Raw genomic sequence first — 24,690 nt, 5'->3', positions numbered from 1 at the left:
ATTTTTTGAGTGTCTCAGAGATCGTAGCCTGTGTCAGAGGTCAGACAGTGTGGTTTTGGACCGTGAAGAGTGAGCAGACGCGTGGCGCTCCCCCTCTCTCTGCTCTGATTCTGCTCTGGGTTTTTTCCCGTTGCTTACGTCAGACTGGCTGAGCTTGGGAGCGCTCCGCAGTGTGAGATCATGTCCCAGAGCAGCAGAGCACGTTTGCTGGGATTGTTTGGGATACTCTGACTTGAGAAGGGCCATCCAAAGGTAGACAAAGTTTCTTTCTCCCTTCTTCGCTTTTTCCCAAGTGAAATATAAAGCTGTTGTCTTATTTTTAATAGTGTGTCAAGGCAAGAATGCACTCTCAGTGATATTTATCTTAGAGATAAATTCTCCGCATAGAGCACAATTTAAGGTCAATATTATATTTTCATCTTACAGCTGGGTGGACTAGTCTACCCTAGGTTAATTGTCTTGGCCAGGACAGTGGTCCAGCCTTAGAGTGAGGAATAGGCACCTTTAGCTGCCCTCGTCCTATCTCTGGTTATCATGCGCGTACTTTTTAGGAAAGTTAGCGTGATCTAATACCTAAGAGAAGGCAAGAAAAAGTTGGATCCTGCTTCCCTGTGTAGCTGATTATCTGTGTCTTTGGTAGACTGAGCTTCCTCCTCTTCCAGCTGCCCTACTTTAAAAAAAAATTAAGATTTTTTGGCTTGTTGTTGATCTGGCTGGTCTGTAGAACATTCTGAAAGTAATTCTGCACTTGCCCCTCAGTGCCCATGGATCCGTCCGTGTCAGACCTTTGAGCTCTCTGTGTTGCAGACATGCCAAGTTTTACACATTGTCTGAGTTTAGTGCGTTGTTTTATTCCAAATGTCAGTAAATATAAAACAGTTTACATCAGCAGAAGCACACAGACTGTACCCATCTGACTCTGTCAGTGAAAATCCAGTAAAACGCTAGCGAAATTCCAAAGCTGATCTAGGACTTGTTGGCTGCCAACAGTAAAATTTGGAGCTTGCCAATTTGGTGGAAATTCACAGCTCTTCGGCTGGAAAAGCTGTGGACACTGCAAGAAGCCAACTGCAGTCACACAGGGAGCCACCTCGTAAGAAAAGAGAGAGCTTCACTCTGGTTTCCGCGTGCAGGCGTCTGGAAGGCTTGCTTCAGATCTGCTGCTTTTCCAGAGGACTCTGTGATGTGATTGTGAACAAACCTGGGTCACTCCGTTTCTCCCTTGTCACGTGGAATCCTTCAGAAAGGCTGCTGGTTGTTCTGCTCTCAGCTGGATGGCGGCTTTTATCAACAAGGTTCAAAACAGACCTAAATTGTTTTCTACTTCTAACTTTACGTGATCCAGCACCCATGGATGAGTGTGCAAACCGTATTTTTCAGTAGGTTCAAGCGGAAGAAATGGGCTGGTGCCTACTCTCCTGTGCCACGTTAGCTGGGCAGGAGGAGGACAGAGCTGAGCTATCTGCTTGGGTTTTCTCTCTGGAGTATTGCCAGCAATGCCTGCTCTGAAACGTTATTTATTGGGAAAGGATGAAAAATGCATCTGATGCTGCCAGAACAAAAGACTATAGCCCTTTTGTGCTATTTTTCAGTGCTATTTGCTCAAATGCTACATTCTTCCAATATTTGAGCTATTGATTTGAATCATCATTAGCTAGAACACGTGATATTATTTGTATTGGGGCATATAATCCAGACTTACTCTGGCTGGTGTGGAAACCAGAGATGGGTCTAAATTAATAGTTCCTGATACAGTTGTCAAAATCTTGTCCAAGCATCTCTTGATTCAGTGGTGATGAAGTTTGCAGCTCGGTCTCTTAGATTCGAATACTCATGCTCAGACCAGATCGAGTAGAGCAGTGGCCTCATGACCTTATGTTATCTTTCATACTTTCCTCGGGTACATCAGAGACGTGCCACTGACTTCTCCTGAGAGAAGAATAGTCTCCAAGTTGTCTGTGCATTTGCTTTCCCACGGTGCTGCTTGCAGGAGCCTCCTGGCGTAGTTTCCCTATCAAGAGTCTCGCAGTGGTTGATGCAAACAGAGAGCCCCCGTGCTATGGCTATTTCTAAATCCCCCATGGCCATCTGATGAAGATGGCCTCCTCATCACATTTTCTAAATTTCATGTTTGGAAAAAGCATTACTTTGATCTTACTCCGTACCTTTTTACTTGATGATCTCTAGGTGCATCATTAGAAATAATTAGAGCCTTCAGCTCTTTCCCTCACGGTCAGCAGCTTTCTTCCCCTGCGTTCGGAAAACGCCTGGCACAGCTGAATGTTCATTCTGAAATTGCTTGAGACAGGAGTGACTTGGTCTCGTGCATCAAATTTATGCAATGATATCAATTCATATTAAAGAGAATACCACCATCCCAGTTACTAACGTGAGTTGTCTCCAGAAAGTCTTGCTCTGTGCTGCATGGACATCCAGCTGGCAGGAAAGGAAGGAAAATCGGGAATAACCTGCAGAGCCTGCTGCCGAGACCTGCGTTTGCTTGAGCTGCATCCCCAGCATCACGGAGAAGTAGCACTGCTTTCAGAGCTGGTTAAGGCTTTTTAGGACAAATCTTTTCTCCAGATGGATGTTTCCAGACTCTCACCGATCTGTCATGAGACTTTTTTCCCCTCTGCTCTTTTTAACTGCAGGTTTATGGAATTTTATTAAGTGCAATAGCTACATCATTGTCTGTCTTTTAGATTTATCTGTAGCCTAGCCTTTCCTAATTCAAATTTAATATATTTATGTCTGAATTCTTTCATTTTACAGCCCTATCTCATTGTTACCGTGCCGCATCAGGGGCAGAACTCGATACACTTAGCTCAATGAGCTGTGTCTTTGGAAAGGTCTGCAATAAAACAAGTTCTGGGATCTCTTGTCTGAGAGAGCTTAATATCTTTCTATTCTGTCTACAGCTGCCTCACCAGTCAAGTATGGGTATACAGGAATAATAAAAGTCATTTGCATTGAGAGACAATAATGTTTAATCATACATTTGTGTTTAACAGTAATTAAACCCACTCGGGGTATCCCTGAAGTCAATTCCATGATTACAGAGAGATGTGTCACTGAGCATATTCCAGTCCCACCCCCATGCAATGGTCCCATTGATTCCCCCCCCCCCCCCCCCCCCCGAGCTGTTTTGATCTAAATATACTGATTAGATCTAGGGAAACAGAAGGAAGCCTTACATTGAACTGTGTCATTATGGCATTGCTTGTTCAGAGCGGACGTAAAAATGTGCCCCTCTTTGTTTTAAAGAAAAAAAAAAAAGCTAGTTGTTATTGATGAAAGATTGGTTTGGTAGATTTATTAGAAGAATAGGAAGGCTATAAACAGAGAAGATCAGCTTCCTTCTCCAGCTCTAAGGAGAGAAGCTGTTACTGTGTATTTTTGTCTGTATTTTCCCATGTGCTTTAACCAGCTCTGACTTCGACCAGTTAATGTCAGGCTTCATTGAGATTTTGAGATACTAATTCACAAGGAAGACGGAGTGAATGGTTCTGTTTCAGAGATCAATAAGCTGTGATCAGCATCTATCTATTGACGAAAATGAACTGTTCATCGGCAGTGCTGTTCCTGACCGCAGGCAGGATTGGATATTTGTTGGGCCCCCCCTCACCAAACAAAACCAGAACAAGCTTGTACTGAGTAGTTGCAGTATATTGACTACCTTCCACAATTTTGAGAGCTGAGGACGTATATCATTCAACAGGAGGAATCAGTAGCTTTATCACACTTGTGCTGAGCAACTTTCACCTTCCTGCTCTTTATGGTGTCATCTCAGCACATTTGACAGCAATAACATCTAGCCAGAAAAGAAAAAAAACCCAAACAGAAACATGTAGAAACTACTGACTTTTTAACAGAGTCAGAGCTCCTTCTGCATGTGTGCTCCTGGCATCCTAACTGAAAGATGAAGAGCGATCCAGGAGGAAATGTTTGTCTCGTTTGTTTAATTTCCTAGTCTGTGTGTCCATGTATGCTCTGAGCACCATAGCGCTGGGTGCGTGAAATGAATTAAAAACGAATCACAAAATAAATGTGAAAAAAAATTAAAAACTAAAAGTCAATAGGTGACAGACAGTAGTTATGTTTGGCTTCCTGATAATATTCCTGCCTTTGCCTGGCATCATCTACTGAGCTATTTTTAAGTCTTGTAACTTTTTTAATTGTTCACTTCTTTACGGTTCCAAGACTGCAGAATTGGAATGTGAGGGGCGACCTTGGCAGCAGTGAAGGGAATTAATTGCAAACCCTGAGGATCAAATTCATCTGTGTGTAACTGCTGAAACTAGCAATGCAGTCTGCTCTGAATTAGATTTCCCCCCTCCTTGTCTTTTATGTTGTTTGTGTACAAACACCGCTCAATTTTTATTTTTTTTTTTTAACTCCGTGTATCTCACACCTGGGCCAGCCTGGCCTTTCTCCCACATTACTGGCTGTAAGCAATTTGTAGTGCTACTGAAGTGTTTCCAAGGTAGCCTGTATCTCCTCATCTCTCTGTATTGGTGCAGGGGTGTGGTACAAACCCAGATGATTTAAATTCTCTGCAAAATTGCAAGGAGGAGAATCTCCCTGTAGACGAAATCAAACAGCTCAGAGCAGACTTCATGGAGAGTAAAGAGACTGCCTTCCTGTGCCAGCCTTGGGAAAGCATTACAGGTAAAAAAGAGCACACGCAGCGAAACAGAAATTTGGGGCTGATGGCTGTGTGGGAAGCTGTGTGCCAAAAGGGAGGCTCTGAGGCCGTCTGGAAACCTTGCTGCTGCTTATGCACAGGTTTCCATGGACAGTAGTTAAGGATGGTCTGAGAAGACTCAGATGTCACAGATAGAAGCATGCAGGGGGACAGGTCACCTGAAAGATGACCAGTTTCACGTGGTTCTGGGCTGACCTTGGTTTTGAGCAAGAGGGTTTGGACTAAACGATCTCCAGAGCTGCCTTCCAACCTCAGCTGTTCTGTGCTCCTGTGGTTCAGTTGCAGTGTTTGTCCCTTAAAGTTGTGTTACGTGTGTCAGCCTGGGCACTTCCCAGTCATCGATAGGTATCAATACGTTGTTTCCTAGAACTGGCTCTTCAGGTAGACAGCAGGCATTAATTGATCCTTACCACCTGGAGAAGATAAGGCATTTGACCATCTTCATCCTGTCAGTTACAAAACATTTGTTTGAAAAATACTATTTTCTGCTTTCGTAGGCCTTTTACAGTAGATATCAGTGGTTGCTGGAAATCCCCGTAATGACTGTCTTTGACCTAAGCCATTTCTGGTGAACGTGCCATGTTTGTGAAAATGTTTGAAAACTAGATAGATGATCTTTTGGCTCTCTTGTTGAGCGATGGAGAGATGACAGCCGTTGCGCATGTGTGTGTGCTACCACCCTGCAATTACTATAACTACAGCTACAGTAATTACTGGAGAGATGTCCATGTTAAGTTCTTGGCTTCTGCTCTTAAGTTTCCATCTGTTCAGATAAAAAAGAAGGTGCAAGAACATGAGAACCTGGCAGCTTGGCTGCCTGGATGCTCAGGGCTGGTACAAACAGAACTCCTCAGGGCCTGTGGGCACCCTGTGTTGTGTGGTGTTTGTTTCATGATGAGAAGATGAAGCAGCAAGCTAGCATCAAAAATGTAGGATAAATAATCTGGATAAATTTAAAACAAAACTGTTATAGCATGTGTTACTAAAAAGGCATTGTAGAAACACAGAAATGAATAAGACTAGGTCTCCTGGCTTCTTTTTGCACCTTTCAGACATTGACTGCCCACTGAAATAGTGGAGAACTGACTGGGAGTCTGCATTTCTCTACTTGACTCTGGCTGGTTTGCTGTCGCTTAATACCAGCCTGTCTCCATTTTTCCTAGGCCTAGATCCTCAAAGACAGTATCGCTGTACCAACATAGTGCTCCTGTAACTAATACAAGTAAGGAACGGTGACTGAGGATGAAAGGTCGTGAGCATACTGCAAAACGACGATAGTAACAAGCCAACGAGTTTCTACTTTTTCAGCAATTGCTGTTTCCAGTTGAAGTTTGTATTTCCTATTGGACTGAATTACAGGCCTCCCCTTGCAGAATTGGCCTGTTTCCTGAGGAAGGAGTTAGCTGGTGCTTTGACAAAGGCCACACTAAAAACACACAACCCTGAGCATTTGCTGTGCAGAGCCAGGGCTGGCAGGTTGGTGGGGTTTTCGCTCTCATTGTTCTTGACATCTTTGTAGCAGAGAGCTAAGGGCTAAGCTCTTCTGAAGAGCAAATGTTTCTGAGTGTAATTTATGATAATAGCAACAATCATTCTTTCTGTTTGACCTTATGGAGATTAGAAACTAAGCTTTCCCTGGGGTAATCCTAGATTGCTGTGTCTCTACTTTGTTTCCTTTTTGGAGGAGACCCTGGCAGTTGGTGCTTCCTCGTCCTGTACCTAGGAGTGCACGTACTGCCCTGGCCTGCTGGTCACTTACAAAGCTAAACTCTGCTGGTGCCATCACGTGTTTTTTCAGTAAATGCTGAACTGACTGTTTGAAAAAACACGTCTGCTCTGCAAGACAAATCCTAGTCAAATGAGTTACGTGTCTGAGCTGATTCAACTTCGTGGATTCTTCTGGGGCTGAACAACCTTGTGTTGATACAATGCACGCTGGTCTAACGTGTTTGCTGAGAGAGGAAGGAGACGGAGCTGCGTTCTGCTCTTACTGCCGTTCCTCACCCCTTCGGCTTCCTTCAGAAACACAAAAGATCCTCCCAGAGAAACACGGGGTTCTTCTGAGACAGGTGCTTCAGAACTGGGAGGCTTTTTCAGCAGGAAAGGCTGAGTTGTCCATGATGCAGGGGAAGATAGTTAAGCTAGTTGAGCACATTAGCATGAAATTCTAATATAACCTGCTCAGAACGTATCTTATTGTAATTCTGTTGCTTCCAGCATCCAGACTGTGTGATTGGGAGTTACCTCTGTGCAGCACTGTGCTGTGCCAGGTACTCAGTGCTCAGTTCCCTGTTGCGGCTGCCAAATTCTCCAGGAAGGATCTCTCTGAAGAGCTGATGCATTCGAACATCACAGAAACGTGTGTTCCTTAAATGACTTTTCATTTGGGCATCCCATTCTTCCTCATACAAGAGGTTACAATGGTTTAATTAACTCACTTTGGAACCTCTTTTAGTCTGCTAAACTGTCTGTGCTGAGGCGCTCAATATGCTGAAGGGTAGGCAGCCAAGCTAACTTCATCTGACTGCACGCATAGAAAGGGCGTTTGCCCCAGGATAGTGATGAGTTGTAGTTTTGGCTACGTACGGTTTTATTCATGTAGTCAGGGCTCAGAGGTACTTGACATGAAGAAAGGCAAATGAAAATTAGTTTATTTCTTAAATAATTTTTTTTTAATTCAGTTTCCTTTGAGGTAAAAACTCTGGGAAGAAAGATAGCCGTTTCCCATGTTTCATATATATTTTATTGATTACTCTTCCTTTGTGATTGGAATGCAGAGCATTGTGTTGATTGAAAGGTTTACTCCAGCAACAGATAACCAAGTGCAGGGCAGACAGAGATTTTGAATGGTAATTTTTTTCTCAACAAGGTTAACAAAAATAATTGCACTTGGCGTTAGAATGGATGCATGTTTAACTTCGTTGTTTTTAACATACTATTCACGGGTGCTTCTGTGGGTTTAGATCTGCTTTCTGGCAGCATTTTTTAATGGGGCTGAAAAGAAAAAAAGATCCTTGTAATTTGGTATTAGAAACAAAAATTATCATTTTGTCCTGCTGGTCTTTAGCTGAATGGGCAGCTGGAGCTCGAAATTCCTCCGTGTTCCTGTAGCAACCACGGTGCTGCACCCTCTGCAGTGGCCAAAATGAGGAAGCTGGACCCGTTGCAAGAACAGGTTTTAGCTGTATGTAAGAAAAACATTCTAATGGGAGGTAAGAGAGTGAAGTTATCTAATTTCTTAATATAAGATTCTTTAAGCGTGCCTTTTGAGAGAGAGAGATGGGAAACAGATAACCTTGAACCTCCTACCCCATCCTGCAGATGTCATGGATATAAACAAACCTTGCTAGTGTCTTATTTCATAATTTCCAAACTCAGCATGAAATCTGCAGCTCTGTAGTTCAGGCTACAGGAGGTATAAAACTTCGGTAGGATGACAAGTTGCTTTGTAGGGAAGTATCGCTTACGCCGCTGTGCGTGCTGCTGGCCTCCCGTTTGTACCAGTGGTCTCGGCAGCCGCGTGCGTGACAGTGTCAAGGTTTGAAGGTAAGTGCCTGTACGCCTCTCGTTGCGAGATTGTCACTTGTGAAGATTCCCCCCACTTCTGGTGTAGAAATAGATGTGTTTGGAGGAAAGAGTTGAAGTTAACCTGCTAAATTCTGCAACCTGTATGTGGAGAACGTCCTGGAGAAACTGGGAGAGCAGTTAAGAAGTTAGCTTTATGAGCTGACAGCATTTGAAAGACTTGAGACCAGATTTGCCAAAGTTCATGATATTTTATCAATTATGACTGTTATCTGCAGCACATTAATTCGTTAGATGGAAACTCTACAACTCTGGCCTCAGATCTACAGACCTTTTTATAAGAGAAAGCAACACAGTTTTTATAGTTCAGTAGAGATCTCAAGAGGCTACAAATACCCAAGGTAGCAAAATCTTCTTAGCTTAGCTTTACCTGCATCCTGTCTGCATTGGTCTTGGGTAGACCCAACTGTTACTGCTGAAAAATCTCCTGCAGGTATACATTGAGGTATTGAAACAAAATATTATTGTTTGAAATTAACTGAAAGTTCATACACTGTAACAGTCAAAGCAGGATGCTGTTCCACAGCAGTGCTAGCAGATCTCAGTAACTGCTGAAAACAGACGTAGCTGGAATTTGTGGCATCTGCTGAGGAACACTCCAGCTCTAAATGTTGAAATTTAGTGCATGCATACTCTAAAATTTAGGATATTTGGAAACTGAAAGAATGTCAGCTTTAGCAGTTAAGTCCACCTATCAGAATCCCACGGTTAAGCGGTTCTGTCTGCCATGCGTAGTGCTACTTAGGTGCATTGATATCCATTGATATGACCACAAAAATCACAGTGATGGAAGCATAAAAAGAGTTTGAGAGTGGGAGATTTCACAATATTAAACACTAAATGGAGGAGTTAGGGGATTTCTAGTCTGGCATGGAAGAACTGACTTCATCGCAACAGTTGTTTTCTTTAAATTCTGTTGCTTGTATTTCTCATATCTATACACTTACATGGCAATATTTATTTAATTATCTAAGGCAAAGTGCAAACATAACTCATTATCATTTCCAAGAAACACGTTCATTCACCTCTGGTACCAAACATGTTTGGATGAACCAGAGCTCTGTTCATTTCCGCACAGCAGTTCTTCAATATTTTAAGACAAGACCTGAGGAACAAACCAGAAGCCCCTTGAAGATGTAGGTCTAATATGTCCATTGAGCAGCTTGCCATTAGACAAAGTGATGTTCTCTTTCAAAATAATAATTTTTTAAATGCCACACTGGTATCTATTTCATCCAGCAGTGATGTTACTCCTTCTAATCTCTCATTAATGACAGAGCTTGTGTGTCTTACCCGGCACTGATTTAGAGAGAAGACTACTGATTATTCATTCACAGCCTCTGTGGGCTTGATTGCCTTTTATTCAAGAAAACAGCCTCTTAAATTTTGGCTGTTTTGTGAAACCTTCTGTGACTGTAATACAGCAGCCAGAACGTGGATTGTATAACTACGCTGTTGGTGATTTTAGTGCACGCATTACATTACTGTACCTAAGAGAGCTCCAAAATCAGCTTTTTTCATCCACATGTATTGGTGTATTCCTCATGCCTTCATTCTAAATTAGTTTCTGGAACTTCTCAGGTTCCAGGAATGTGAAAAGTCTGAAAATTACTTAGATTTTCATTAAGAAAATACTGACGTCAGCATCAGGTGAGGTTGACAGTACAAGAAGGCACAGAAGTGTAACATCAGTCAAGCAATTAGAAAAAGGAGAAGTTTCATCAGCTTTTTCTTAGTCCTGAAAATGAAAGAATCATTTTAACCTTAAAATGTTTAGCCTCTAGATACCATTATTTTGTGTTTGAAAATTTCCCTTTTGAAATATTAATTAGGTTTTGGCTCGTGCTGTAAGGCAAGTTTCCTGATTTATTGTGAGAACCCTTTGCTTTGGTGAGGATTGTCTTTGTTTAGCTGAACAAACTTTTGCAGTTATAATTAAACAGTTCTCAATATTGCGGAACAGCACAAAATATTTATTTTTCTGGCTCCAGTTGTTAACTTGGGAGCTTCAGGCAATTTCTGTAAGCACGTCAATGCTCTGCCGTCGGGATTTTACAACTGGGCCCTGAAAATTAGCTTTGTGATTGAGTCTGGCAGGTTGGTTTTGGCTTGAGAATCGGCGTATGTTTTAAACATACGCACATTGGCAAATGAGATGGAAGTCATAACTCAGAGGCCCGTTATCTCAATCCTACTAGTGCTTTGGGGAATTTGGAATTTAGTCTAATGGAAAAAAAAAAAAATATGAAGGAGGAGAGCACTGAGTAGTGAAGGACCGCACTGACCCCAGATAAATCTGCTTGCAGATGGCAGTGGTTTTTTGGGTTTGGTTTTTTTTTCAGTTTACCAGTGTAGCTACATGAGTGAGCCTTAGGAGTTACCTCTTGGTTTTCCTGCCCACAGGATCAAGGCCGATCCGGGAATGGCAGACACTCATTCTGGCTCTCGGCCCGTGTTCATCTCTCCCTATCGCATAGCACGCTGTTACAGGCTCTGTTTCTTTAATGCATGCAGTTTATATTCGCATCCCGCTCCAAAATGTACCGGTGTTTTCCTTTGCAGGAGGAATTGTTGCCCGTGGCAAGGTTTCTGCAGTCAGGTCCTCCTTGGTCCTGGGTACCATATTGGACTGGTTCAGGGGGAACAAGATGTGCCAGCCATTTCTTATTTTCTGTTAGCCAATGATGATAATTTTTTTAAAAAAAAAAAAAAAGTAGTAGTATTTAAAACAAGGCTATGAAGGGACTTTTTCAGATTTTCCATGTGAGTTGATTTTGAAGGACAGCTGAAAGTTTAGGGCAGTTTGTGACCTGCCGTGTAACTCAGCACAAGCCAGTTTGGGATTTTAGAAACTTAAATTCTAACAGCAAAACAACAGACAGCAATTTCTGAGGGGCACGCAGATGCGAAGCATCCTTTCTGCAGGTCTGGGCAGGCCTGAGGGGCAGCCGCGAGGTGTATTCCCACCTCACCTGCCCAGCAGACGCAAGCCCTGCTTCCTTCAGAGCAACGGCTGTGGAAGAGCTGGGCCGTGGTGGACCTTGTCTAGAAAGCGTTTTGTGCTTACAAAGTGGAAGCTGGCAAACCAGGGTAGTCACCTTTTTACTAGAGCTGGGAAAGGCTTAACAGATCTCATCTGATGCAAATCTTAGAATGGTTTGGGTTGAAAGGGACCTTAAAGATCATCCAGTTCCAACCCCCTGCCCTGGGGTGGGACACCTTCCACCAGACCAGGTCGCTCAGAGCCCCATCCAACCTGTCCTTGACACTTCCAGGGATGGGGCATCCACAGCTTCTCTGGGCAACCTGTGCCAGTGCCTCACCACCCTCACAGTCAATAATTTCTTCCTTCTATCTAATCTAAATCTACCCTCTTCCAGTTTAAAGCCATCACCCCTTGTCCTATCACTACCTGCCCTTCTGTGGTGGGAAGAGCCTGTGTCTCAGTGATGATATAAGGATGCTCTCAGCCGGTCAGAGATGGGATTTGAGACCCAGGTCCTTCAGAGGAGATCTGTAGAATTGACCTCTGCAAGTCTGGTGGTACAAGCCGACACACGCAAGCACTGTTTTCTCTGTCAAATATGAGATTCAGCAAGTCAGTCCTCCTAGTTGCATCTGATCTTCTTGCCAAGTGATTTAAACATACAGCTGTGTATTAATCAGGGCCCAGGTTGCAATTAGGTCACGAGTCACGCAAGAACAGTTCATCTCCCAGAGTGTTTGCAGTAGTTTTTGGCTTATGGAGAATTCAGGGGTGTCAGGGAGTTGTGAGGAGCAAGAGGAGCACGACCGGTGGTTTCCCTTCCTCCGCGTTTCCTCCGTTGCGGAGGCTACTCGCCGTGCCCGTCGGGGATCAAACAGCTCTGCGTGCGTCTGGGGGAGGCAGATGGGAGTCAGTCGCATCTTTGACCACATAGCGGTGCCCATATTGTTGTAGTTAAAACTATTGTGTATATCTGGCTGACTCTTATCATCAACTATTACACAATTGAAGTTGGTTTTAATTATCTTCTCTCTGTCTAGAAACCAAGAGTCCCTTCTGCCGCAGCATACAGATGTTACAAATATGTTTTTCTAATGAGAAACATGGCACATTCCAGAGCAGCACAAGGACTTGTTTTCAGCCTGAAAAAGGAATCTTTTCCCTGTTGTGAAAACAAAGTTTGTGAAATGTGATTATAATAAATAAACCACAGACTTGAGGGTCTTTCTTAAGATTCATAGTGAGTTCCTAATGATTTCGTCATGGCTTTTTTTTTTTAGTGAGCTTGAATTTAGTTTTATCTTTGATTTGCAGTTAACCTGGAGTAAAACCTGGCTGATGCTGCACCTTATTTCTAAGTGCGGTTTCCAGACAAGGGCAGAAAAGGTGGAATTTTGGTCTGTGGTTACTAGGATTGCTAAGGAAGATCAGAGCTGCCGGTTCTAGATTTAAACTATTTTCGTACCGTTTTTTATTCTATAAGCGGAGGAAACTGTGAAGGCAGATTTGATGGAGAAAAGATCCCAATAAATATAATATTATCCAGATGTTTTTCGTTCCGTTAGTGTCTGACTGAAGGATAACTCGCTAAACTGTGGAAGTTAGGGTCGTGGCATAGCCAAGCCAAGACCTTAGTAACTTGATAACGATCCACTAAAATTTGAGAACTCTTTATCTTCTCAGATGTGAGCCAGTCATTGTTTCAAGGGAATTCAGAAGAAAACTTTCTCTTTGAGCCAGTTGGCTGTGATTAAATTTCTTCTTCCTTTTCTGTGAAGATCTGGGACTCTGCTTTGAAGGACGTGGCAGTTGTTGAGATGATCCTTGAATCAGATGCAGCGTGGTAATTCCTGTCTTTTCTCTGTAAATGTGGGAGGTTTTTGCAAATTCAGTAAAATATTTTGAATCTGAAAGATATGGCTCCTGGCTTAAACTGGTTGTGTTGTGGTTGTGTTTTGGAGCAAAGATTTTGTATTTCCTGCAGCTTGAAGAGGGGTTTAGTGTAAATATGCCACTGTTTTTCACATCAACGTGACATGATTTAGGTTTTGGATACTCTGTCTTGCCTCAAGAGTCTTTTCTTGAGCTAATGAGACTCCACTCTGTTTTCTTTTTGACTCTGTTGCCATCCATCTTGGTGTAAAGTTCAAACAACGCATCTTCTCCCACCCACCCTCTTACGGGATTCACCGTTTTGTTGCGGATTAGTCTTATTCCCACCATTTTTCCCCTACCTAGTTCTGCTCGTTGCATGTGGGTCTCCCAGGACCCCTAACTAGGAGCCTTGGAAAGCTGTGAAAAAGCTTACTCAGCAATCCATCAGTCACTCCCAGTATCTCTGCTGGTCACATTCCTCCCTTCTCTGTGTGCATGCACACAGCATGACTTTTAAGCTTATTCCTTAAAAAAAAAAAAAAAAAAAAAAACAACAGCAAACAACAGAGGAGAACAGGTGAGGCTGAGCCATAGCTTTTTATAGCTGTTCCTAACTTACTTTCTGTTAGTGACTTTGAGCTCTGTCATTTTAGGGTAAAATGGGACTGAACCATGGAGTTTGGTTCCAGCATTAAACGCAAACATTGGCTCACTGCACTGCACTGAAAGCCCTTCTTCTTTTTTCAGTCCATTGCAAAAAAAAATCCCCAATGATCTCTAAGATCTGGAATTCTTCTCTGCACATATCCTCTGTATAGTTTCAGTAAATCATATGTGGGGCAGTTGTCGTTGCCTACCCTACTCTGACCATAAATATTCTGATATTTGCACGTGTTTTGCGATGCTAAAGTTTGCACGTGTTGAAAATGAAGGGATGAGAAAGCTTGTTCAGTCAAACCATCTAGAAGAAGATGGGACAGGCTGGATGGGAGACTGTGTGGCGTGTGTGTTCCAGGACCAGCTCAGGCTGCCAAGAGGAGACAAATTTTGCCGTTCTCATCTGCTTCCACTAGGACAGTGTTTTCTTTCCTGCTTTAAAAGAGGAGTTTCTTGTTTAGAACAAGGTTTTGCTTTCTCGATGTTGCTGTCACTGTTGGCTCCCTCTTTGTTTTGCTGTAGCAAAACAGGAGGTGATGAAAAATAGCACAGGAGGAGAATAGAAGTGCCTGCAGGGCAAATGTCTCCTCCTCACCTTGATCCTCCTTTCTTCAGGAATCTTGTCACCGGACCCTCCTGGGGACCCAGGCAGGAGGGAGGAATTTGATAGCGTGGCTGTTTCTTCTGGGAAAACCTGCTGTTTTCATCTGAGATAGCAGGTGTTCCTCACCTCTGAAAGTCAAGCTCCAAGCACGTTGTCCTAGCATTCAATGCAGAGGGAGGATGACGAATTTTCTAAAATGTCTTGGCCCCAGAACTCTTAAAAATCCCCAGAAGAGCCCACTCTGGGGACTAGTTTCTTTGTGATGTGTGAGTTAACACTGCAAGTCTGTGACCCCACAGCATCTCCTCAAGGACTGTTGGACATGTTCTCCACATGCCAGTCATGTCCTAGGCCGTTCTAATCAAATGAGTGTAGTTAATTTTCCAACAAAAAGTCATGGCAAGAAACTGAACAAAGCAACGGTGGCATTCATCTTCATCGAAAACAGAGCATGTGTCCCTGGTGCCCTACTGCTGGGAGTATGACAGTTTCCCAGAGCTGGATCCCGTCATCTGCAGAATTTAATGAGCTGCCAAATGCTTCTAAATGTCAGAAAGTCCAGAGGAAAGTGCACAGCACAGAATATGGCACAGGCAGAAACGGAGACAGAAATTAATTCTTTGGCTTGCCACATCCCTCAGTTAATTTTCCATGAAGGTTTCTCCCCTTCCCCTCCTCCAGGGTTTTCCAGACTGTGAAGTGATCCGTATTTCCCTAGAGGCAGATCGATGCCCAGGTTAAGGGCCACAGGGACGACAATTGCATTTATTTTCTTGAAAACGAATAATTGCATTTATTTTTCTTTGTGCGACGCGACCCAACGTTGGCATTTCATTCGGTCGAGCTGCATCTCTTCCTTTCCGCTCAGATGATGCGATAACACCGCTCATCTGCTGGAGTGTCGGTGAGCAAAGTCTCAGAGCTGTTCCCGTGAGCGTGCCCACGCGGACGGTAAGGAAAAGGAAATAGTTGGATAAAAGGAAGAAGACTGCGCTTGTGTCGGAGGGGAGAATAGAAAGCCCATCCTGAAGCCAGGAGTCTTCAAGAGAAGTAAAGTGTTTACAGCAAAATAGAGATGGAAATCATTATGGTTACTTCTGATGGAATAACGATTTCTCCAGCTTGCACAGCGGTGCAAGCCGTGGCGTTGGGACAAATTAGGACAGCAGTTTGAGGAGAACATCCTCCCTGACATTGCTGTTTGCAATCCAAAGGCCCGCTCTCCTTCGGGCACGGCGTGACTAGGCAGGCAGTTGAGCTGTGAGTTTTAAAGCCTTTGGAAGAATCTGTTGAGATTAAAAAAAAAAAATAAACAAATAAACAAGAAAATCTTTCTCCTTCCCACTCCGTCCAAACCAGGTTTTCCACATTCAAGGTCTGCTTGTGCCTGCAAGCCATTTATAACCCTGGCAGATGTGAACATTTTACAGAATGGAAATTTCTCCGTGATGCGTGTTATTTCTGGTGCAGACTCCATGGTATTTGCTGTTGGCTGACCACAGGCTCTGGCTGCCGGGTGCAATGTGTAACGTTTACCAGGGTTTGGCTAATTACCTGGCAGGATGATCAGGGCTGTCCTGGATCGGCATGGTTCTCTGCCCAGCAGTGTTCCCACCATGGAAGTGTCAGGGAAGCTGTGATGTGGCCTCGATAGCTTATCCACCACAAAAGGTGGATAAGAGAAGGGTAATCAAGAGCAGCGTGGGCAGCAGGGTGAGGGAGGGGATTCTGCCCCTCTGCTCCGCTCTGGTGAGACCCCACCTGCAGCGCTGCGTCCAGCTCTGGAGCCCCCAATATCAGAAGGACGTGGAGCTGTTGGAGTGAGTCCACAGGAGACCATGAAGATGATGAGAGGGCTGGAGCACCTCTCCTGTGAGGACAGGCTGAGAGAGCTGGGGCTGTTCAGCCTGGAGAAGAGGAGGCTCCAGGGAGACCTGATAGCGGCCTCCCAGTACCTCAAGGGGGCCTGCAGGAAAGATGGGGAGAGACTGTTCCATAGGGCCTGTTGTGATGGGATGAGAGGTAATGGTTTTAAAATAGAGAGAGATAGATTCAGATCAGATATTAGGAAAAAAAAAAATATTCTGAGGGTGATGGAACACTGACAGAGGTTGCCCAGAGAGGCGGTGGATGCCCCATCCCTGGAAACATTCTGGGCAAGGTTGGACGGGGCTCTGAGCAACCTGATCTGGTTGGAGATGTCCCTGCTCCATGCAGGGAGGTTGGACTGGATGGGCTTTACAGGTCCCTTCCAACCCAAACCAATCTGTGATTCTAACTAACTTTATTTAATTCTGGTGCCTAGCTCTCTGTCCTCACCATGTCTGGGGAGCTTTGACTTCTTTGCCAGAGGTTCTTGCTGAGCACGCAAAAAGTCTAAATAGTTAATTTAGGCTCCTTGAGTGTAAAAGGTGTAAATGCCTTTCTGTAGGCCAGATAAGGGCTGAAGTTCTCTGGAGCAGACTGCTGAAAGGCATCTCCTGAATGCCTGTGGTGGATTGCTGCTCTTCCCCTAGGGAAGTTACTCAGGTCTGAACTGGCTGTGCTGGAGGGATTCATCCCATCCCATGTGTCTGGGACAAGTTAGAAAGCCTAAACGGGCTGGGGGTTCAGGCTGGGCTTCCGGAAAGTTCTTTCAACTGATGAGCTACTGGGTCATTGTCAAAGTGATGGATGTAGCAGCCCTGATACTTCAAATGTTTAACGTAGATCTGGTAAAAGCAGTTAAGTCGATGTCCCATTATAAACACCCTTGCGCTGGCCACCCAGGATTGATCCGGTGCTTCAGAGCTTCTCTGATTTTGTGGATGCTGCTTTGCTACTCGGAAGAAGAGAAGGAGCAGAGGGGAAAAAAAACAGTGCACTTGTTTGTAAAGAGATAACGGCAGCGGCTTAGAGTGCACCTTGCAACCGATAACATAGAAACAGATGGCACGTATTTTACAGAGTGGAGTTGTTCCACCCCGAAGGATGTTCAAGGTCATACAGAGGGAGTTCTGCTTGCAAATCCCATTGGTGATGAATGGTTTCTAACGGGATTGGTGCTGCTTGCTCTTCCTGTGCCGGCATACGTGCGCACAGCTTTGAAATGCCTTTCATGGCCTCAGCTCCTTTCATTAATGCCAAAGTAGTTTTTTATTTTCTAGTATGTATCTTTTTTCTCTGGACTTTGTAAAGGAATTGGTACCTTCTCCCCTCAGTTATTTTCTTTTGAAGGCTTAAATGCGAAGGGATTTTTTTTTCCCCAGCGTTAATAAATTCATTACTGGAAATGGGAAAGGTGTTTTTGAGTCCAAAGCTAGTCCAAAATGACTATTGTTTGTATTGTTATTACCTTTCTTGAATTTCTTTATTGCCTTCATATCGGGTAAAGCTTTACAGTCTTGGATGCTGTACAAATTAGGAACAGAGAGATTGCTTTTCCACAAATTGCTTACAATTTAAGTAACGTACGCTTATTCTCGCACAGAGACATCTCCGTGTTAGCTATCACCTCTTTGGTTCTGTTCATTCCTCCCTAACAGAACAGTTGACATAAAAATATTGCTGCAACAGTTCTGCTGTGGCCTGGAGGGTCAGCTGTGCGAAAACGGAGGCCTGAGCTCTGCACGTAAGGAAGGTGGGGTGTGAAAAGCCATTGGAGAGCGATAATGTAACGTGGAGATCCACGGGAGTAGCACTGGATTAGCCTGGTTTAATTGAAGTTAATTGAGAATATTCCAGAGTTATTAAGTGAGGAGTGGATTATTTAGACCACAGACACAATTATTATTTAAGCTGCACCCTTGAGATGAGAGCCCTTCTGATCCGAAACAAAGCACTGGCCACTTGAGCTGGAGGGGCCTGACCTAGCGCTAATAATGCAGGTCCCTCATTATTTCGTTTATTTCCCACAGGGTAAAACGTCCCAGCATGACCCGTTTGGGGTAAGAGGCAGCTTAGATAACCACCGCTGAGCAGTTCCCGTTCTCCCAGCTCCTCTGACCCGCTGTCCTGGCAGAGTTTGGCTGCGGGTGGGTTTTACCTGTGCCAGCCTCCCACAAGAACGCCCCGGAAGCGACGAAGCGCGCTTTTGTGTCGCAGTGCAACATAGCAGGTCGATGTTAACTACGATGGGTTTTTTTTTCCCTTTTTTTGCACAGCCCCTTCATGCTTCTGCCGCCGCTGATGGAGTGGATGAGAGTGGCCATCACCTACGCCGAGCACCGGCGCAGTTTAACTGTGGACAGCGATGACATCAGGCAGACGGCCAGACTGCTCCTGCCCGGGCTGGACTGCGAGCCCCGCCAGCTAAAGTACGTGCACTAAGCTTTCTAAGCAGCTAAAATAATTGTAACTTCTTACAATATTCTTCTTGCTGTATCTCACGGGAGCCAGATCTCAAAATAATACAATGCAGGCAATACACGTTTAACCTCTTAGTGCTCCAAGAGATAACGAAGCTTTGGCCAAGCACTGCAGCTGGGGTAGAAAGAATTTATCTCGCCAAAAGTTATGAATGAGACAGGGAAGGGTTGGAATACAAGGATTTGGATTTTTTTATGCCTCAGCCTTAATTACAAGATTACTCTTTGCTTTTTGAGATACCTTAATGAAAAGTATCAGTACCTTTTAAAATCTCCCCCTCACATATATATTGACCAGGGATTTATAATTAGCTTGGTTCATTAGCACATCGTAGGTGTTTTATTCAGCGTTTATAGTCCTTCAAGTTGCTGTCATTAGCACTGGGTTTGATATCAGTGTTACATCTTGAACTTTAGTACGTGGTAAATTCCTTTATTGAGTGAATTTAGTCCCCCATATACCTTTGGGTTAAATGAGTGGGTGGGCCACATTAATAGCAATAAATAATACTTTTATCATGCTCTTAAGTGATGAAGTGATCCCCTGAAAAGACAAAAATACACCAGTGCTCTTAGAGTTATTTCTGATGAGTAGTAAAAGCAACAAGAGGCTTTTAATCAGGAGTCCTGGGTCTGGTTTTGTTGCTTTTTACCTTTTCTTTCTGGCAGCCAAAAGGGCTCTTGCTTTTTCCTACGTCTCTGTCTCCCTGTCTGTGAATTGAAGGGCAGTACTTATTACCCGCAAAACCTAACGCAAAGCTAAATTAGTCAGTGAGTACGGTGGTGCAATTAGATGACGGAACGTTTCGTCGGCTGACTCCTGGTGTTATTCCCAGCTGCGATGTTCCTCTCTCCGGAGACGTGCTACCTGGCTGACCGAGCGTGCTGCCGGCCTTTTTAAAAAGTGAAGTTAAACAGGTGATCCTCACCAGTTATTTGGCTTCAGACTGGTAGGGAGCAGCTGAACTTGGACCTGGCGTCCACCAAGCAGGAGTTGTACGCTTTTTCCTGGAACACTTTTTATTTTCCTTTTTCTCTGCCAGTGTACGTGTGCTCTGTGTCAATTAAAGCACAGGCTGCTCTGGCTTACGTGGGGATGGCGGGTGCTGGTGTAGGCAACTTAATATGGGCTAAACTAATTTTACATATGTGCCTAGTGCTTGCCAAAACCTTTGAGATTCTTTGATGAGCGGTACCGCAGAAGACTAAACTAATCACCAGTACTTCCAGTTGGTTTCATGGTTTTTCTTTCAGTCTCTCCTTTAGAAAGAGTTTTGATTTCAAAACCGACTCCAAACTTTCCGCTTCAAAGGCATCCCGCTCTAGCTCTGCACTTGGTTTTTTTGTGCAAATAACGTACAAAGCACAGGTAGTCCCTTACTTTATAGATTATATACCTTCAAAAACAACCGAAAACCAGAAGCAGGTATAAAGGGCCTCAGCCACACTGTGTGGGATGTTCAGGCGTAAGATAATGCAGTTGCTGGGTTGTTACGGGTCAGCAGTACTGGCCCAGGGAAGGAGTATGTTAGAGGTTTCTGTCCAGTTTATTGTTATTACAGAAAGAACGGCCATTCTGTAAGAAAACTGAGATCCTGTCTCACCTTCTGCCTCACCAAACTGTGTCTCCGTAGGGGCGTACGCGGTGTGCTTTCCCTGCGGGTGAAACAGCCTCTGCCTTGAAGTAACATGCAGAATCTTTGGAGTAGAGGCCAAAAGTCAAAGTTAAGCTTGACCAGGCCTTTGTTCTGAACTGTCTTGCCTGAGTTTTATTTTCAGCGGTCTAAGGATGTTCTGTGATGTGTGATATAAGAGAAAGAGCTTTCTCTTTTTTCTGCATGAAATATTTAAACTAACAGAAAAAAACATGAGGGGTGAGCAGTGCCTCGTTTCCAGTGCCTGTTTTATGATCCTTTGAAGCAGTCATTTTTATCGAGCCATTACAGCACATTTAGGGGAAAAGGAAATCTTGGAACTGAAGCCAAATTTACCCCTGGCTTGCTGTGTGCCTGTAGGCAAATTGCAACTCTCTTTTCCTCGTGATGCACAGGCTTAAAGTCACATAATGATAGCTCCTTGCAGTGGTGATGCATCAGGTAGGGTATGCTGAAATCCCTGGCAGAGAAGTTGTGTGGGAGAACAAAGTATAATTAGAATGACCTGAAATTCCAACCTCTAGTATCTGTTCTCTGCCACAGACTGCTTGGGCAGTATAGTCTTCACAGCAACTGTTTGTGTCTGAGTGGAAGAAGCCTTCTAGTAGGAATTTATAAACATCTTCAGAACTCACCTATTACTGCTTAAATGATAATATAAGTGGGGAAATGCTAGATTGCAGAGAGCTGTGTTTCTTTTCCACCTACCTAAATATAAATGTTGGGATTTTAATATTAAGTTATTATCACAGACTGCTTGCTTTTTTTCTTTTTTTTTCTTTTTTTTTTTTCTTTTCTCTCCTCACTGCAGGTCGAATTTAAATCGCTCATTACCAGTAGTTGTAGTAGTGGTTACTGGTTATGAAACCCGAAGTGCACACCAGGCTCCTGCTCACTCATCCAGCTGTCCCTTCCCAAACCAGGACCGCAGCCCTATCCCTTTCCCTGCTCCCTGGGCTCCCGGTGTCTCTGTGTCCACCTTCAGCTGATCCGCTGGGTGCAGCCGGGCAGACATGGGAGCTGCTGCCTGGGCAGCCGCAGGAGCAGAGGCTTGACCCTAGGAAGCACGCGAGAGTTTGCCTCTCTTCTCCACAGGATAACAGCTCCCAGATGGGAAGCCTGCTGTGGTTACAGCTGTGCACAGGCAGGGCTGCCTGTGCAGGCTCTTCCCCTGGCTCTGGCAGCATGCTTCAACTTTTATCCCACTCTAAAAGAAAAAAACTACTCTACATCTATGATAGATGAGCATGCTGTCCGGCCACCGCTACGGAACAGCAAGTGTGCAGTCCCTTCTGCGTGGGCTGAGCCTGCAGGTCCCCCAGGAATAAAGCTCAAAAAGTGTAACTTCAAATTTTTGTGCCTGATCAGGCCTCCTGGCAGAGCTGCACCAAGAACTACAGTCCTTTTTCCTGGGTCTCTCTGACAGCTCTGTGCGTCTCTTTTGTTTTGCAGTTCGCTCCGCGGGGCTCACTGGTGAATTGTCCCCCTGCCACTCTTGCTCCAGCAGTGCCTGTAAACAGCACTGGGTGGAATCATGCCTGTTAGCAAAACACAAGCAATGTGCCAAGACACCTACGATCCCTTCGGAAACTGAGCGTCACTGAATTTCAACTGCTGTCACTTTATTTCAATTTTTTTACATAGGATTCTCCTCCTTCTAATTATTATTAGTGTACTACAAGATCATTATATCGTAGAGAATCAGAGAACGCTTTGGGTTGAAAGGGACCTTAAAGACCATCCACTTCCAAACCCCCCTGCCCTGGGTGGGGACACCTTCCAACCAGACCAGGTCACTCAAAGCCCCATCCACCCTGGCCTTGAACCCTTCCAGGGATGGGGCATCCACAGCTTCTCTGGGCAACCTGTTCCAGTGCCTCACCATCCTCACAGTGAAGAATTTCTTCCTTTTATCTAATCTAAATCTACCCTCTTCCAGTTTAAAGCCATCAACCCTTTTGACCTGTCCTTGTCAAAAGTCCCTCTCCAAATCTCTTGTAGGTCCCCTTTAGGTACTGGAAGACTGCTATAAGGTCTCCCTGGAGCCTTCCCTTTTCCATGCTGAACAGCCCCAACTCTCTCAGCCTGTCCTCAGAGGAAAGGTGCTCCACCCCTCTGATCATCTTCATGGCCTCCTCTGGACTCTCGCCAACGGATCCATATCCTTCTGATGTTGGGGGCTCCAGAGCTGAACAGGTGGGGTCTCACCAGAATGAAGCAGAGGGGCAGAATCCCCTCCCTCGACCTGCTGCCCACGCTGCTGGGGATGCAGCCCAGGATGCGGTTGGCCTTCTGGGCTGCAAGGGTGTGTTGCCGGCTCATGTTGAGCTTCTCGTCCACCAGCACCCTCAAGTCCTTCTCCTCAGGGCTGCTCTCGATCTGTTCTCTGCACAGCCTGTGCTCTACATAATGGATTCTGCATTCTGTATTATACATACAAACATAATATATAGGTAACGTAGCTCCATTATGGATCCTACATAATATTGTCGCATTGTGATACCGTAGCAATTACCTCAGTAGAAGGAGATTATTAATTGGCTAGCCTAGCTCTAGGATTCATGTATGTCTTCACCTTACTGTTCTCTTGTACTCTGTACCGTATCTGTCCTGATCTGGTACCTGGGTGCCTCAGAGATCTCCTCTTCTGATCAAATGTTTGTACTCGGCTGCCTCGGAGACACATTTTATTTGCAGATGTCTCTCCAAAGAGCTGGTGACTCCAAGACTGTCGCTTTGCTTCTGACTGTTCCCCAAATTGTACGCTGATGTAGTTCCTTTCTGAAAGCAGCTGGGGCGTGATGCTGGTTTCCCCCGTACAATGTGACCGGTCACCAGGCTGTGGAGGGATCTTTGTTAACTCAGCACATTGTTCATAGCATCTGCTCACCATTTGTCGTCCACCATCAATGGAAGTTTAGAAGCATTAAAAAATGACGAGCTGAATTAAAATGTGAATAAGATTCATCTTGAATTTTCTGCATGAACTGATGAGTGTTTCACTTATCTGGCAGGCCGTACAAAGTTTCCAGAAGAGGGTAGCTTCGTTGAAAGAATCTGATTTTTCAAAGGAACTCGGCGGGCTCATATCTCACTCCCTGAGAGTTTGCACAAGAGCCTGTGTGGAAAACCAGACAACTAGAGTAGAGAAGGCACTCACCCTGAAATAACATCAAAGGGCTGGCCATATCGCTGCTCAGCTGAGATAGGAAACACCTCCAGTTTGGCCATGTTTCGTCGGTGAAGGAGATACGCTGCCAGGTTTGGAATTCAGAAGTCTCTGAGCAGATAACCAGAGGATTTACAGTAATCCCTGAACTCCTTCTACATGAGATAAAGGTCATTTGGTAGTCATCTAATGGATAAGGATTTAACAGAGCCTCATCGAAATGCTAACGCACTTCCTTTTATTGAGGCGTTGGAAAAGAGTTGAGAACGTTCCACTACCTAAACTTAATTTTGATTTAAAAAAAAAAAAAAAATTTTTTTTTTTTCCAGATGAGAATAAGGATCATAATCTCCTTTCAGAAATGCCTTTTATTCCAAAGTAATAGCTAGTCTGGTAGATAGACAGCATAATTGTTTCACTCTGGAACTACACTGGTGTTTCATTAGCTACGCTTTCTCTCCACCTCTCTCCTCCTCGCAATACACTTTTGTGTGTGTTTGATGGGCTATCCTATAACAGCAGGCAGATACGATACCCAAAATAGATACAGCTCATTATTTAAAGTTTGGGGTTTGGTGGGGGATTTTTTTTTGTAAGAAGCAGAACCTGGTTGCTGCAGGTTTGCAGCCGGTGCCACCGCAATTCCCTCGCTGCTGCAGTAACCCGGTCGCTCGGTGCCCGTTGTGGCATGGGCATGTTCTGGCGTCCTCTTCCCGTTTTGCTGGATAAGATGTAACAGAAGCGGTGCCTGGTCCAGAGCTACCCTTGTAGCAAAAACAATTCCAGAAATTATTTTGTCTTTCACAGACCTGAATGCTGCTTTAGTTCCTTCCGGAGACTGGATGCTAAGGCTGCTACTGAAAAATTCCAGCAGGATCTGGGTTTCCGAATGCTAAACTGCGGAAGGACAGATCTGATCAACCAAGCGATCGATGCACTGGGACCTGACGGCGTTAACACCATGGATGACCAGGTACACCATACAACCACACACAACAATTCTTTCGATGAACTTATGTTCTTTACATGAACTATGATTCTAACTGCGTGTTCCTTTCCACGTGGCAAATCAATACACAAGGCCCTAAGTGTTAGCTGGCTCTCCAAG

The 24,690-nt window shown here is 44.4% G+C and overlaps 1 protein-coding gene across 2 annotated transcripts in view; it reads left to right on the top strand.

The window, feature by feature from the left end:
* The window catches only part of ABTB2 (ankyrin repeat and BTB domain containing 2), a 131,985-nt gene that overhangs the window by 86,015 nt on the left and 21,280 nt on the right, over positions 1-24,690 (top strand). For both annotated transcript variants that reach the window (XM_010117045.2, XM_086750167.1), the window contains exons 4-5: positions 18,555-18,707; positions 24,390-24,555. In XM_010117045.2, coding sequence (XP_010115347.2) covers positions 18,555-18,707; positions 24,390-24,555 — 319 coding nt within the window. The remainder of the gene's footprint in view (positions 1-18,554; positions 18,708-24,389; positions 24,556-24,690) is intronic.

Source organism: Chlamydotis macqueenii, chromosome 5 (genome assembly GCF_036417535.1).
Source record: "Chlamydotis macqueenii isolate bChlMac1 chromosome 5, bChlMac1.mat, whole genome shotgun sequence".
In the NCBI taxonomy this organism is placed as follows: Eukaryota; Metazoa; Chordata; class Aves; order Otidiformes; family Otididae; genus Chlamydotis; species Chlamydotis macqueenii.
This window is presented reverse-complemented; position numbering and strand designations above follow the sequence as displayed.